This window comes from Barbus barbus (assembly GCF_936440315.1).
Source record: "Barbus barbus genome assembly, chromosome: 2".
NCBI classification, from domain to species: domain Eukaryota; kingdom Metazoa; phylum Chordata; class Actinopteri; order Cypriniformes; family Cyprinidae; genus Barbus; species Barbus barbus.
Window position 1 is genome coordinate 7210568 of NC_136730.1, and position 16904 is coordinate 7227471.

General features: G+C 40.6%; 1 protein-coding gene across 1 annotated transcript in view; it reads right to left on the reverse strand.

Annotated features, from left to right (window-relative positions):
* Positions 1-3029: 3029 nt before the first annotated feature.
* Positions 3030-16904, reverse strand: part of dnah2 (dynein, axonemal, heavy chain 2) — a gene marked incomplete at its 5' end in the record, with an annotated part of 138582 nt that continues 124707 nt past the window's right edge. Inside the window, 11 exons of the mRNA XM_079438529.1 lie at positions 3030-3410; positions 3562-3712; positions 5279-5353; positions 6843-7019; positions 10440-10554; positions 10630-10781; positions 10884-11118; positions 12542-12726; positions 13843-14034; positions 14138-14328; positions 16401-16584. Of these exons, the coding sequence (XP_079294655.1) occupies positions 3256-3410; positions 3562-3712; positions 5279-5353; positions 6843-7019; positions 10440-10554; positions 10630-10781; positions 10884-11118; positions 12542-12726; positions 13843-14034; positions 14138-14328; positions 16401-16584 (1812 nt within the window). The 3' untranslated portion in view covers positions 3030-3255. The remainder of the gene's footprint in view (positions 3411-3561; positions 3713-5278; positions 5354-6842; positions 7020-10439; positions 10555-10629; positions 10782-10883; positions 11119-12541; positions 12727-13842; positions 14035-14137; positions 14329-16400; positions 16585-16904) is intronic.

Sequence of the window (16904 nt, forward strand, 5' to 3'; positions counted from 1 at the left end):
AGCGAAATTTGCCCTGGGACCACACAAGGATCTGATGCGCCAGCTTGTATAAGGGGAGCGAACGCAGACCGCCCTGGTGGTTGATATAAGAGACCACCGCTGTGCTGTCGGTACGCACCAACACATGGTGATCTCTTAGGTCTGGGGGAAAGTGCTTGAGTGCACAAAACATGGCCAACATTTCCAAACAATTGATATGCCACATTAGGTGGCGACCGCTCCACAGACCGCGGGCAGGGTGGCCACTCATGACCGCTCCCCAACCAGTGAGGGATGCGTCTGTCGCTGGCATTACGCGGCGACAGGGAGCTCCCAGCACCGGGCCCTGAGACAAGAACCAGGCTTGGCTCCACATGTCTAAGGCACGTAGGCATCGCCGCGTGACCTCGATCATGTGAAGCGGGTTTCCCCTCGGGGAGAACCCCTTGGTCTTGAGCCACCACTGTAGGGGTGTTGACAGTGAGTGACCCTCTTTCACTCTCTTGACTGAGGTGAGGATCGACTCGATCCGAGCAGGAGACATACGTGCCTGCAACGTGGTCGAATCCCACACCACGCCTAGATAAGTGGTTCTCTATACTGGAGAAAGCACACTTTCTTGGCATTCAGTCTCAACCCCTTCATGTGCGCGAGAACGACATCTCGATGCCGAATCGCCACCTGTTCTGATCGAGCTAGAATCAACCAATCGTTGATGTAAAGTGCGGGGTGAGAGTGCAAGGCCAATGAGAAGAACCCGATATTGGTAAGCTTTGCCCCCAAAAGCAAACCTCAGGAACCCCCCGTGAGAGGGAAGGATGGAGATGTGAAATATGCGTCCTTAGATCTATCGTGACAAACCAGTCCTCGGACTTGGCCTGAGACATGACTGAAGAGTGTAAGCACCCTGAACTTCAGTCACATGACTGAGCGGTTCAACTGACTCTTTGGAACAATGAAGTACCGGCTGTAGAACCTGGGCTCTCTTCCGTGAGGAGGGACCACCTCGATGGCCTACTTCCTCAAGAGAGTGTCTACTTCCTGTTCCATGATCAGAGCCTGCTGGGGGCCCACGCACGTGGGAATCACCCTGGTGAAAGGCATGGCGGAGCGCCGAACTGAATACAAAGGCCTTTCCCTACAGTACGCAGGACCCAATTAGATCCATTTGGCAGTAGTTTCCACGTTGCCTAAATGGTCTACCAAGGGAACCAGTCTCTCGAGACTGGCCTCTGATGTACTCAGAGCTGCTGGCACCAGGAGCTCTAGAGACCCCCGCAGGGGTGGCGAGCTTCTCAGCTCCGCTACACTTCGGGGCGGAAGAAACTGAGAACATCGCTCGCTGGAGCCAGCTGCGCCCTGGAACTCTGGCATGGTTAGCAGACTGGTCTCCCGAGGGCACTTGGGGGGGGGGGGGGGGGTGATGGACACTGTATAATGAGGTGTAACCCGCTCTGCCCCAGAGGGGTCTGCCCTCGTAAGTCCTGGCCATAGCAGGACTGCCTCAGCCGAAGCCCCCTAATGAACGACGGTCCTCAGACCAGCGTCATTCCTAGGAAGATCAGGCGGATAGAACCAGACCCTGCAAGGCAGGACCCAAAGAGACACATTGGCAGTAGTTTCCACGCTGCCTAAATGGTCTACTAAGGGAACCAGTCTCTCGAGACTGGCCTCTGGTGTACTCAGAGCTGCTGGCACCAGGAGCTCTAGAGACCCCCGCAGGGTCTCCCGAGGGCACTGGGGGGAGACGGACACCCGCTCTGCCCCAGAGGGGTCTGCCCTCATAAGCCCGGAGCCTTACGCCCGTAAGGACCCCTTAGACTTAAGAACGGTCCGCAGAGCCGGCTTAGCCTTAGAGGTCCCCGACCCAGAGCGTTTGCCACCACGGCCCCACCTCGGTGGGGTACGAGTAGCCACGCTCTGTTTTGTGCCTCTCTGAAGAGGGGCTGGCACGCGGCGAGGGCTGCTCCCGCCCAGCAGCCCCCTGAGCTAGAGATAAGCGAGGGAGAAACCGCTGAAACGCCGCCGCATGTATACAGGCCTCTTGGTACCTGTCGACGACGAAAATGACAGCGTCACCGAACCGGCCAGAAGGCGCAAGCGGGGTGTGCATGAGGAAGACCCTATCTTCTCCTTCATATCAGATAGGGTCGACCACAGACAGCGTTTCTGTGGGCTCGCCCGTCTTCATTCAACGCTAGTGAAAACTCACTCCTCTCTTTTTTTTTCAAAGAGAGCCTTCAGAGAGCAGGCATAAGCAATGAAAAAAGCTCACAAAATGGGCAGTCAGCTCCCTCGAGAGCTGAATCTGCGTGCTCTGCTCTCAAGCAGACCACACACAGACTGCGTGTATCCCAAGCAATGATATAATGTGTGCAGGGAGGAACACACAGCCCGGAATGCGATCTGCTATCGCCCCAGTGCTTGCACATATTGCTGGAGCCTATTTCAAGTGATTGTGCCAGGACAAACAACAGTAAATAAGACTCACAACACAAATCGACAGACACACAGACAGAGTAGCGGTTGCTGAATGACAAAAAGCAAACGCCGGCTCCACCGCACGTGCTGTTATGCTTCCCGGTCGGTGACGTGACCCGCCTATTATGTCTCGCCCATCCATTGGACAGATTACACACTAGTTCAGAGCGCGGCCACACTGAAGGCGTTCCCGTAGCGTCGTCGACGCAGCTCGAGTTCCTGGAAGGGAACTTCCACAAACGTCAGATACTGAATCAAAATCTTTTGAATCAAAAGAAACGGCTTAGGTTCCTCCAAAAATTCAAATAGTAGAACTGTCCCTAAAATGTTAATTAAAACGGCACATTCAAAAATTCAGAAAAACCCCCAACTTATATTCCAGTTCAGTTCGTTTCTGAGATCACAAAAAGTCAATTGTAGTGCCACCATGTGACCGATTCTCACAAAATTTGATACACAGCATCTTGCTGACATCCTGCTGGCATATACTGAATTTCATGATAATTGTCACATCAAGTGAAATTACTGGTTGTTACTTTTTTTATGTCTGGAAAATCTGCAACACCAATAAAGGAGAAAATGCTGAGCTGTTTTATTAAACATTAAAATGAATTCCATAAAACTTAACAAATTGCTAGTGTTTTCATTCTTCATCTCTTGTGATTTAACACATATTAAATTCTCTTCTTAAATTAAATTTGCTCGGTGTGAAAAAGGGTATAACAAGTCCTTGTGCATTGCATAAAATTAGACATGGCGTGTTAGTCAAGTGTCACTGAAAGTGTGAGTGTGTGTTTAGTTATCAAGGCTCATGAGCAGAGCGGTTCCTCTCTTGATCCAGTGATCATAAGGCACAGCTCCAGACTTCAGATCAACGGCCACCACGAATGACGGCCGACCACTACCACCGGACCTCACGGGGTAGTAGTAGCAGGGACAGGAGTACATATCTGCACACACACACACACACACACACACACACACACACACACGCACACGCACGCACGCACACGCACACACACACACACAAGAACATCAACAATTACTGAATGCACTGACAAAGTTGACAGCTGAATTCAAAAGAGAAGACTGTGTACTCACTCTTGGCGACCCTCTTTCGGCTCTCCACAGGTTTGAAGTGGATGGAAGGCATGGGGCAGACTAGCTGCATGGGCTCTGCCTCTACCAGACAGGAAGCTTTCTTATCCCAGCCCGCCCCCTCCAGATACAGCCCCTGGATGAACACTCCATCCTGGAGGAGAGAAGGGGAAAAACAAGAGGTCGAGTGCAAAACAAAGACATTGAGAGAGGGCACGCAGCGGCCTCCAGTGTAAGAATTTAACTGGCAAATAAATGTGTGGAAATGTTAAGCACTAATTGGCCACACTGACGTGAGGACCAGTGACAACCATTCGAAATGTAAAAATTCATAGCAAATATCATAAGTACGCAAACTCCCTATCCAAGTATGCATGGAAATTAAGTTACACACAGTAATTGTTCAGCAGCCCTGGCATGGGCGTTTAAAGGGGTGTTTTTTTCTGTTATTAAGATGCTGTGTTATAATAGTAAAAAAAAAATCTCTCTAAACCCCTGTGCTCTGTCAGATTTGGTTATATTCTTTTTAAATGTTTCTGATCACAAAAAAAATTATTCTCTAAGTTCTGTGATGAAAACAGAGATATAGTGCTTAAATATGAATTGGGTCTAAGAGTATACAGTCAAGTAAATTAATAATATTGATGATCCATGCCTTCATAGTAGAAGGATTGATTTGTTCACCAGATAATTAGTGTTTACCTAAATTAACAGCATATAGACATGTGACACACTCTGTGCACCTCATACAGATATATTGTTAAGACTTTATAATAACTTCAGTTATTAGCATTATGGAACACTATATAATGCTACATTATTTGTTTTATACATTTAAATAGTTATGAGCTTAATTCTAGTTTGACATACACTACCATTCAAAAGTTTGTTCAGCAAGATTTGTTTTTAAGAAATTAATACTTTTATTCAGCAAGAATGCATAATTGAACAAAAGTGACAGTTTATATAAGGTTATAAAAATGTCTATTTCAAATAAATGCTGTTGTTTTCAACTTTCTATTTTATCAGCTAATAAAATATTAAGCATGTGATGTGATACTGAAGACTAGAGTAATTTATTCTGAAAATTCAGCTTTGCCACGACCTGAATAAGTTACATCTAAATAAATAAATATATAATGTATTGTAAAGTTGAATAAAATTTCACAATAGAAAGCAGTTATTTTACATTTTAATAATAGTTCATAATATTGTTTTGTTATATTGCCTTGGGGAGCATAAGATAATTTTCAAAAACGTAAAAAAAAAAAAAAAAAAAAAAAAATCTTACTAACCCCAAACTTTTGAATAGAATATATTTGAATGTTTATGAACTACTAACGATAGTCAAACAAATATTTAACTGTTCAACCAAAAAGTAGGCAAAAAAATTAAAATGTTAGCTTAGAGCCCTGGCATGGGCTGTTTTTCTCCTGTGGAGACATGCCACATAAGGAAGGAAGGAGAAGAGAGAGAGAGAGAGAGAGAGAGAGAGAGAGAGAGAGAGAGAGAGAGAGAGAGAGAAAGAGAGAGAAAGAGAGAGAAAGAGAGAGAAAGAGAGAGAGAGAGAGAGAGAGAGAGAGAGAGAGAGAGAGGGGGGAGAGAGAGAGAGAGGGGGAGAGAGAGAGAGAGGGGGGAGAGCAAGTGAGATGCAATGAGAGAGATGCAAATGTCAGGTGCATCAGCTCCTAATGGACAGCGGATGGCAGCAGTTACTCACCTTGGGAGGGGAATGCAGATTCTTGTCATCCATAGTGCTGACAATGAACTCCCAGGATAGAGTGTCTATAGACACCTGCACAACAAACACAACACTGATATCAGAATCATTACCAGCAGAAAAAAAACTCTCTCTCTCTCTCACACACACACAGTTACAGTACTGCCAAGATATGGCCATTTTAAGTGTATCGTCAGTTCTTACTAGCCACCTGTCGGTGTGTGGGGACATTACACATGAGGAAATTTATTTTTCAGTCCATTTGCTGCAGAATTGGATGCCCCGAAGCGTCACAGGTGTCTCTTGATCATCAGATGCAGCTCATTTTGCTGCTGTGCTCCTGAAGCTACTGAGCAGCTGAGCAGAGTGTGATTTTGGGGGAGTGTGTGAGAGCTCCTGTTTGCAGACCCCAAAAGGACCCAAGAATAAACATCCTCACTGGGGCATTAGAAAGGTAATGGAGCAGGATTGTGCTGTGTCCCCTGCAGAATGTGTGAGTAAGTGAATGTGAATGCAAAGTGTCAGTAAATGGAATGTAGTAAAAATGTGTTACCGAGCTCAAATTAATTATAGACCATCGGTTTGCTGTGATTGAAGTCCATATGAGAAATATAATGCTGCACTTGGGAAGTTTCCACTTGTGAGTTAGGTTTATAATTGGGTGTATAATTGATGCTCTGTGTATTTTATCATTCTTGTTCTTCTCCAGAGAATGATGGGAAGTATTGCTTAGACACACAAGCATGTTGCCTCATAATCTGGCTGAATGAATTGTAGTTTGGGGCAAGATTTATTGATATTCATTACTAACAGCACACACAATGCATATAAATCAATTGTACAGTTAACATTCACAGTTACAACTTATTACAATCAATAGGAATTTGTTCCAGCCACGATTCTGTCGTTTTTGTTTAGAGGGTTAGTTCCCCCCAAAAATAAGTATCTTCTTTAATGTACAAAAGAAGATATTTTCAAAATGATGCATCGTTCTTTTGACTATACAATGAAAGTCAGTGGGGCTAGTTCAGATAGTTACCTAGTTACTTTAGTTAGTTACCTATAGTTATACTACCATTCAAAAGTATGGGGTCTGTAAGATATTGTTAACATTTTTGAAAGAAATTGCTTATGCTCACCAAGGCTGCATTTGATCAAAAATAGAGTAAAATTGTAATATTGTGAACTACTATTACAATTACTGTTTTCTATTTGAATATAATTAAACATTTAATTGATGATGACAAATAGAATTAGAACTAGAAATATTTGCCCATAACATAACGATGTTAAAAGTCTTTGCTGTGACTTTTGATCAATGTATTGTCTTTGCTGAATAAAAGTATAAAAAAAAATCTTAATCTTACTGACACCAAACTTTTAAACAGTAGTGTATCTTTGACTGAGCTCTCTAGTGTGTGTGACTGAGTTACGCATAAGAGGACAATAAAGAGTCTTCACCACATGTGTTTGATATCCTGAGAGTGTGCTAAGACTCTAAGTATGTGTGAATATGTATGAGTCTCAAGATGTGTTGCTGACTTTATGTGTGTGCGAGTCTCACGTTGTTCTGGCGTGCAGAGCTCTGTAGTACAGCGGTGAGGAAGCCTGTAGGGAAGGTAAATCCAGACAGCCAGAAGAGGACAGGAGGGCGAGCAGTTTCCGCCCAGCGAGCAAACTGCTCCACGCGCTGGCACAGGTCCCTCGTCCAAGACGCCAAGGGCTTCAGAGATGGGTACGCCTAAGGATGGAGAGCGTCTCATTACTGATGCGTGTGTTTTTAGGGATGTAATTGAAATTATCTTACTGTTCTGCAACAGTATTGCTCTCAACAGGAAGTTGACACTAGATGAATGCAATCTGGTCAAGGGCATAACATCAACTTCAAACGGCACAAAATAGCTTAGTGACATCTATCTCCGCTTACAGTAAGGCCTTTCATTGAGTATTGTGTAACTCCGAGTTCAGCTGGTTTATGAGAACTGCCGCTCAAGGCCATTGAGAGAATACAAAGGAAGAGTTTCTGTGGGTTTGGATGAGATGCATTACTGTCTGTCATGAAGAATATCTTGAGTGATTGAGTCTAATATTACGCCTGGACTCAAGAGTTTTAAACAAATCTTACATAACCAGTTCGAATTGAGCAATTAAACTAACATAAATCTGACGGTGCAAAACGGTATGGTGCAATGTTTTCTGGAATTCTTGGGTCTCGAGAAATTATTTACCCTTCAATGTTATTTTGGTGTTCAAAGAACAAAGATATTTGGATTTGATTAAAAAAAAAAGAAAGAAAAATCAAACGTGAGTGTGGCTTGTGCCAAAGGAATTAACATTTCAAACGCTGCAACTGCCACACAGCACTAGGAAAATACTCATGATTAGTTTCATTTCACGCTGCACCATAAAAAAACCTTTATGCATTTAGGTTCTCGCTGGCATGAAAATGAGAACGTTTTGAGATATTTCTAGGCAGAATAAATGCTGTTGCTTTTACCCTTTGAAACTGGGACAACATGGAGTGATATAAATGAGGATAAAAGGTTTTGATGGAGTATCTGCTGATGTTTTAATCTGATCTAGCACTCCAGAGCAGTAGTTCCCAAACTTTCCCACCACCCACGCACCAAATTGAAGCTGTGCATGAAAATGGGGTGCCCTAAATAATCAACCAAACCCTTGCTCCGACAAATTAATCACAATGATGGGAACAAGTGTATGATGTCCATTATTGATTTTCTTAACAAATCTGGTCAAACAGCAACATTTCAGCACCACTGAACAATGAGTGACAAAGAAAAAAATGGGGAGGATCATATAGCATGCTATTAGAAATGACAAAACCAATTAACTGGCATGCAGAGATCTGCTAGCGTTAAGGGCACATACATTAATGAATTACGCATAAATTAATTCGGTTTTATTAACATAACCTTGTGCTTTCCGCACAGGTGATTAAACTTTTGAACTTTTGAACATACACAAGATTGGCACAAGTGTTCCTGTTGTTAACTAAAACTAAAAAAAAAACTGAAAGTTAACTGAAATAATATGAGTTTAAAAGGGAGTACTAAAATTAAAACTAGAATATACAAATAAAGCTAAATGGAAATATTAAAAAAGTAATAAAAATATCCAAAATATTCAAAATTTTAGTAATTACTAAATGTATGCAAATAGTACAGAAATTACACTTACTGGCACCTATGGACTTAAATTGTGCATCAAAGTAATGGAGGTCATGCTCTCCTAATTTGTTTTTATTTTTTATAATTATGAAAATAAGCAGGGGCATTTGAACAAAAGTGTTTTTAAAACTCTAATTTAGTTCTGTCAGTAATGCTTGTAATCTCAAATTGTTTTAATCAATAAACTAACATGAATTACATTAAAGTAATTTTCCACCATTACATCTATTTTCTTCGGTGCATCACAGGTACGGAAGCCTGGGGCTAACTGTGACAAAGACACATTAAGAGACATAAAATCTCAATTGTGAAATATAAAGTCATTATTCTGAGATATAAAGCCACCATTATGAGAGATGAAATTGCAGGAAACAAAGTCACAATTAGGCTAGAATTAATTTATTTTTTACTCAGAAATGGCCACAGATTGGAAACCACTGATCCCTGGTCAGTGAAAAAATAAGACCAGATTTAATAAATGGTGTGAGTGTTATCTTTTAATAGCCTTTGAGGTCACAACGGGTTAGGTCAACAGTGTCAATGTAACGTATGAGGCCTGACACCTCCACCACTCCCAAACCAGCAGTTATAAAGAGCATGAAAGAAAGGAAGATGGGAGAAAAAAGAGAAATGATGAGTGATGAACAGCAAAGAGAGTTATACATCTCAGCAAAGATACAACGACTCACTGCCAAAATATTACACTGGACAGAGACAGAGGAACTGTGCATTCTGTGTTAAAGATAGGCTGATGGATGGAGAGAGAAAGAAAGAGAAAAAGAGAAGACAGTAATGAGGCACCGCAGACAGCAGAAGGATAGTCTCAGCTGGAGAGGAAGTCTTAATGGATGCTCTCCACTTATTTTGTAAAAGAGGCGCAGAAAGATGGAAAACGAGACAGAATAGAGGGATGGATTGGCATTTGGCTTAGTATATAGGCCATATGCTTACCAAAGATCTTCAAGTAAACATGGTTTTGTTTATTCAGTTTATCTGAGTCCAGTTATCCTTAGAAATGAACAAAGAAGCCCCCCCCCCACACACACACACACACATCTACATCAGAATAATACAAGGACTATCATCTACTCTTGTTGACCTAAACACACACACACAAGGGCATTAGTCCCACATCTTGTGGACCGAGCCCTGTGTATTCTTGACATGATTCGGGCAGCTCTCTGAGTCTATAACAAACACTAAGAGTGTTTAAACCCAAGATGAGTGTGTGTTTAATCCTCTAAATGTTGCTCTGTTCACCTCCTCCTTCACAGAGCAATCCTCTCAACCATTCATTCACACACTCCTGTTGCTCTCCGCTGAACACACACCTCTGACCTCACAGCCCACTTTCACACACTCACGCAGGGCTGTATTACAACTACAACATGACCTGGTGTGTGTGATTTACAGAGTTATAAGCACTCCTCCAAAACCTATTGAGATGCTTACCTAGATAGCATTTCAGAGGGAGCAGAGGGAGCATATGTTACCCTCTAAGATAATTTGTTTTGGCCAAATTGTAAGCATTTCATGTATTCTGTGCAGAGAAGGCAATCCCAGATATACAGTGTATGTACACTTCCATTCCAAAGTTTGGGCCTAGTAAGAAATGAATACTTTTATTCATCAATAATGCTTTAAACTAACTTTCAGTTCTTCAAGGAATCCTAAAAGAAAGTAACACAGTTTTTACAAATGTTTGTAAAGCACCAAATTAACATATTGGAATGATTTGTGAAGGATCATGTGACGTGGAATGGCTGCTGAAATACAGCTTTGTCATCAAGTAATAAACTACATTTTAAAATATGAACAAATATCCACTTAAGCACTTATTTCAAATTGTAATAATATTTCATAGCATAATATTTGTTTGTATGTTTGATCAAATAAATGCAGCGTTGGTGAGCATAAGAGACTCAAAACACTGACAAACTTTTGAATGGTAGTGTATAGATGTCCTCCCTTACCTTTTCCCAGAGAGGAGGTACACGAGCATCATGGATATTGTGAAATATCTCCTCTAGACTGCTGGACATCACAACCAGACCTTTAATGCCCTTCTCTAGCTCTAAGAGAGACAATCTACACACACAAATAGAGCACGGTTAGCGTGTTAATATTCATAATTAAATATGACTATTACGCTCTCACACAGACCTGATGGTGTGCAGCAGTGCGTTGTATCTTTGAATCTCCTGCAGCAGTACTACATTTAGAGGTGAAAGGTCATCCTTTAGCAACTTTCTAGTACCCTCATAGTCAATCTCAGCAGGAATCTTTTGCAGAACATCAGCAGAAAGTTCCAACACCTAAACACACAGAGCTACACATTCAATTCTAAGTGTCACATATGCTGAAAGATCTCTAAAAATGCCATCAGAACAGTAAATTCAATATATTTTTATACACACCTTATCTTCCCTGCTGGCTCCAGTGCTGGTGGCGTCGGTGCTGGTGACTTGTGGCTGCAGGGACAGCAGTGTGTGGAAGAGGGTTCGAGCCTCTGTGATCTGGCTGGCGATGTCAGCATTGGCGTGTTGTCCAAATAGTTCTGGGTGCTCCAGTGCTGGCAACTGACCAATGAAGTCCAAATATGAGGATTGAGGCCCATCACGAGGAACATAGTAATGCACCAACGAGGAGACCCTATACATGCAAACAAACAGTTTTTAAAGGCTCAAAAAACCTAATTAAAATGGAAATAAAAGAAGTTTAAGATGAATCACTAAAATTACTAAAACTGAAATTTAAAAAAGCTAAATAGAGATTATCGATTATTAAAAAATAGATTAAAATGACAAAAAATTTAAACATTATTATAATAAATACTATAGTAGTATATAAATAATACTAAAATAACACTGATTGTGAATGTCATACTTTTTATCATGTAGTCACACAACAGTATTTAACAAGGATCTGATGTGAACCGTTAAATAGTGACTGGCTAAAAAGTTGTTAAAGCTAGTAAATATGCACAGTAATATATATTACTGCTAATATATAAGTATATGCTATACTTCTGCGCCAGACTTGGCGTGAACAATCCTCGTATTGGCTCATAAAAATGTAAAGCTGTAGGGCAATTTCATTCACATTCTCAAAATAACACTTTCTTTAGTTTTCATCTACAGGTCGTATCAAATTACTGATAGTAGCTAAACTGTTTGTCAGTAAAACTTCACAGATACTGTAATTACTGCCAATTCCTATTTCACCCTCCAAGTCCAGTAATCCAAGCTATTTCATTTCTATTACTGCCTAAAACTTTAGAGCTGCCTCTGCTGTGCACTCAAGTCACCATGGAGGCCCTGATTGAGGGTAATTATATGATGTGGTTGCTATAGTAACAGATGTTCCATCCATGTATGCAGTATTGCTGGGTCCTGAAAGACCAGGGGACTCGGAGGAAATGGAACACATTTAACTCCAGACGCTATGAGATTCATCTTTCGGCCCCATGGGGGAGCTGTTGGTCTTCGTTAGATCAGAACTGTGGCGGCAGACTTACCGGCTGAAGAGGACACATGGGAATCCTCACAGCAGGGTAAAGAGGGGTGTCAGGGATCAATGGGTGTGTGTGTGTGATGGCTTGACACATATTCAATGCAAAGTTTGTGTGTGAGCGAGTAATGAGAAGAACTGTCCGTGAGAGTGTGTGAGATTTTCTTGCTCTTTTGCAACCAGGCAAACAGTCTCTCCATATGGGGACGCTCTATCTCTTCATAATGTTCAAAAACTGGGGCTAAGAGTGACGATCATACAAACACTAAAGACTCTGTACAGTGTTTGGACTGAACAGAGAGTACATTAGAGATTCTGTGCGTGTGGTTGGGTTACTAGGCTGTGGTTTAGGGACACATTTGTCTCCAGAAATGAGGCAAATATGCCAGAACTTTACTTAAGGGATATTAATAAATTAAATAACTCATGTTTAATATAAAAAAGCAAAAAGCTTTCTTTAAGTTGTAAGGTTAGGGTTTGATTTAATAAAAAAAAAATTTAAACAACGGATGTTCCCATTTAACTTCATAAAATTTTGTATGTGTGTGTGTGTATGAGAACTCACTTAAAGAAGGGTGTATCAATAACAGCAGGACAGAAATATTGGTTGATGTAGGTGGTAAGTAAACGTCGGTCCCAGTCGTCAGTCACATGTCCTCCATAGTTGATCCCAGCGATGAGAAACTTGAGAGCGTCCCAGGGGATTTCCTCATACTCATCCAAATAAAGACTCAGAAGATTCTCACTCACCTGAAAAACAAAGAAAGAGGAATAATTACTAAACAGCCAGTCTTCACAAACCCATACATTTGTCAGATATGCATACGAGTTCACAGATTTATTTATGGTATATTTTTAAAACATGTTTTTTTTCAATAACAATTTCATAGCCATAGGCAATACCTATTAAATATGCAGCTTATCTTGAGCTTAAAATATTATGCAAAATTTAGGCTACAGCATCACCAGGACACAAAGGTGAACAGTTTAATTGAGGTTATGTACGTGGATAAGACGCATGCTTTCAACTATAATGGCTTTAACAAGCTGCCAAAGTCCTAATAATTTTGCAGCCAACAAAAATGAGTAGTGGACCAAATAAAATAAGATCGGCTACAGACAAAAAGAAGGAAAACCAGCTTTTCTCCTAAATCAATGTGACTATACAAGAAGAAGAAGAAGAATTTAATTTATTAAAATTCTTAAAAAATGTGTGAAATTTAATGATTTTGAGGATTATTGTTAATATTTTGAATGTGAAATTTTAATAGCTTTCCCTAAACATAAAATATATTTTGGGTATATGTTTATTTATATTTATTTTTATATCTATATATTTATAATATGATGATACAACATGGACTTGATTTAGAAAGTAGTATGGTGAAAGATCTTTAATGAGATCAAGGGTTTAGTCTACACGTAGTCACTGAATGGTATGTATTGAAAAAGTTTTGTCTTTGCACTGTGCATTTGTTTTGTACTTTTACTAATAAAGACTTTTGAAGATTTTTTTTTTTCTTTTGTGTGCAGGATTTCATACTTTTTTACAACTAATGTATTGTAAAATAAAATCAAAAGCATATTTAATATAAATAATCATAAAAAGTGAAAATAAATAATTACTGTTATTTGGGAAAAGGGTATGTTGCGATTTCAAATGTAATATATAAGCGACCCATGCTGAGTTTATGTGGAAGCTATAAAATAAATGCACTAATAAATTAATGAAATAAATGTACTTTAAATGTATATGAAATTGATTTTTTTTACTTAAATTTAAGCAATTCACATTGGTCATACTTTGCAAAACACAGAAATCCACATAACCATTGAAAATTCACATCCTTGTCTCTCTTTTTCTACCTCAAAGTCAGAGTCATTGAAGCTGTAGACAATGTTCCAGCCGAGCTGTAGGAACTTCTTCCTCTCCAGGATGACGCTGTGGAAGAAGCAGAGAGTGAAGAGCAGCTTACGGTACAGCAGCGGCCGCGAGCAGCGTGAGAACTGAGACTCAGACACCCGCTGATAGAGACGCTTCATATTCCACTTCACCCCCTACAGAGACACACAATCACACACACACACCAATACCACTTTAATTACAGCACACACCATTTTAAACATCTCACTATACTGTGCATAGTGTGTATATGTGTACCCTAGGAGGCTCAGTAGTGATTTTAATGCCCGTCTGTAGGATGGCAATGGGGAATTCTGGGTGAGGGGAGGAGCTTAGCCACAGTCGGAAATCTGGATGACATTCTTGGATTTGTAACTCATCTACTAGCTTATCCAGCTCACACATCCAAGAGAGAGACAGGTGACAATTAGCCAAGAACACCCAATGACCTGCCAAAGAGAATTTGATTAGTAGATTTAGTAAAAGTACATTAGATTTGAAATATTCTGAAAGAAATGTGAGCTGTGTTTACCTGTATTATTATTATTATTTTTTTTTTTTTTTACGAGATTACTAAGATGCTTTTAAAACATGTTAGCGTGTTGCTATGAAGTTGCTAGGTCGTTGCTTATTGGCTAAAGACAAAATTCCCAAGTCTCTATGCTATTCATTCACTCTGATAGTCCCGAAATATGGATCACCCCTAGTATTTTGTGACATCACAACCATGAGCACGTTTACATATGACCACCACACAATATCTATTCAGTATTCAGCAACCTTGTGAAGCACTGTTATTCACTGCATATGAGAAGAGGCTAGTCAGTCCTAGATGTCATTTAGAGACTAGAGCCTACAGAGGCTACAGCTAAAGCTACAGTAGCAACATACCTAATCTCAAACAGCAGAGCACGGCACCAGCAATGCCAAGGATATGGGTTCCCAGCGAATGCAAGAACTAATAACATCTATAAGTTGAATGCAATGTAAGTCTCTTTGGATAAAAGCATCTGCAAAATGCATAAATGTAAATGTAAGCAACAAATGGTTTAATTCTCAGGGTCACCGGAAGTGTGGAAATACTCCTGTAAAAGTAAAATAAAACTGCTTTCGGTGAAAAAAGTGGAATATATACATTATACTACCATTAAAAAGTTTAGGGTTGGACAGATTTTTCTTTACGTTTTTGAAAGAAATCTCTTATGCTCATCAAGGCTGCATTTATTTGATTAAAAATACAGTAAAAAGTGATGAGTATTTTACTCATACTGAATGTAGGCTCAGAGATGCACTGGTCCTTAACAGTGAAAAACAAGAAAGTTGATTTGTGAGGAAAGCAATCACATTTATTTTCTAAAACCAAAATGAAACTGAACACCATAATACTGCAATAAATCAAGGTCGACACACCATCCTCTTAAACGTCTATAAACACTCAAGTCTCATTTAAGCTCAAGCACTCAGAAGTGCACAAGTACAAACCAATATCCTTCAAAAAGGTCTCTTCTATGTCCCCATCTCATATATGAAACACCTGCGATTCAGCAACTAGCTGCTAATGCACTTGCATTCACGGAAAGCAGCCTTGTTGACAAGTTTTGGGTGACTAAGACGCACAAGACCTTCAGTGCCCTAGATGGCGATATCACTTCTTTTGTAGCAGAAATAAACTGCTGTAGAAAACGTTAGGTGCCATGCAAAATGTAATGTGTAACAGTATTACTCATCAGAAACGTAGTAAAGTAAAGAGTACATTTACCCTACTTATTCAAAAAAGTAGAGAGTAAAAGTTGCTAATGTCTTTGATTAAAGGAAAGGACGTGACGTGTGGCCAAGTATGGTGACCCATACTCGGAATGGGTGCACACGCACAGCAGTGAGTAGTAGACAGACACAGACACAGACACACACACACACAGCGGGCAGCCATTATGCTGCTGTGCCCAGGGAGCAGTTGGGGGTTCGGTGCCTTGCTCAAGGGTCTCACCTCAGTCGTGGTATTGACGGTGGAGTGGGACATTCACTTCCCCCCACCTACAATCCCTGCAGGACCTGAGACTCAAACCCGCAACTTTGGGTTACAAGTACGACTCTCTCTCCATTAGGCCATGACTGCCCTGATTAAGAACTTTAGTAATTAGATTTACTCAAACACTTTACACCACTGCCATTACTCCAGTATTCAGTGTAATATGATTCTTCAGAAACATTCTAATATGCTGATTTGGTGCTTCCCTATTAATATCAATGTTGAAAACAGCTGAGCTCTTTTTTTGTGTGGAAACTGAGATAGATTTGTTTTTCAAGATTTAAAATTTTATGCAATCAAATACATAAATAAAATAAATTATTTTAAAAACCAAAATAAATAATTAAATCAATCTATCAGTATTACTAATCCCAAACTCCCAATCTACTCATCTAACTTAATTTTGAGGGCAAACCATTAAAAGTTATCAGAAGAAGCTATAAAAAGGGAGATAAATAGTGGCAAAAACACAGGCAGAGAGATCCACCTCACCATTTGCTACTCCCTCTTTGATCAGCCGCGTTGCGATGGGTGCCTGGCCCTGACCCAGCGAGAGGGCAAAGAAGCGCTGACCCATGCCTGACGTCTCTGCCAGCTGAACCAGGGCTGCTGTTGGGTCCACACCAGGGGACAGCACAAAGATCAGAGGAGTCCTCATGGTGCTGTCCGCTAAAACCTGAGGCATGCACACACACACACACACACACACACACACACACAGTGTAAATGGGTTTTTGTACAAATGCAGATGATTTTGACTGTTTTTGTTATCTAAGTAAATGCAAAAGTAAAAATGCATACAAAAAAACCTGAGAGAAAAAACTAAAAGGGGGGGGGGGGGGGGGGGTCTATTGCATTTAGGTAACCCTGAAGCATATCTGATTTATTTCATGCAGTCTCTCACTCTCTGTCTAGAGGGAGACGTAGGCTGGCAAAAAAAATAAAACCCCTTGTGTTGGTTCATGATTCAGAGATCCAGAGAGGTAAGAGTTAAAA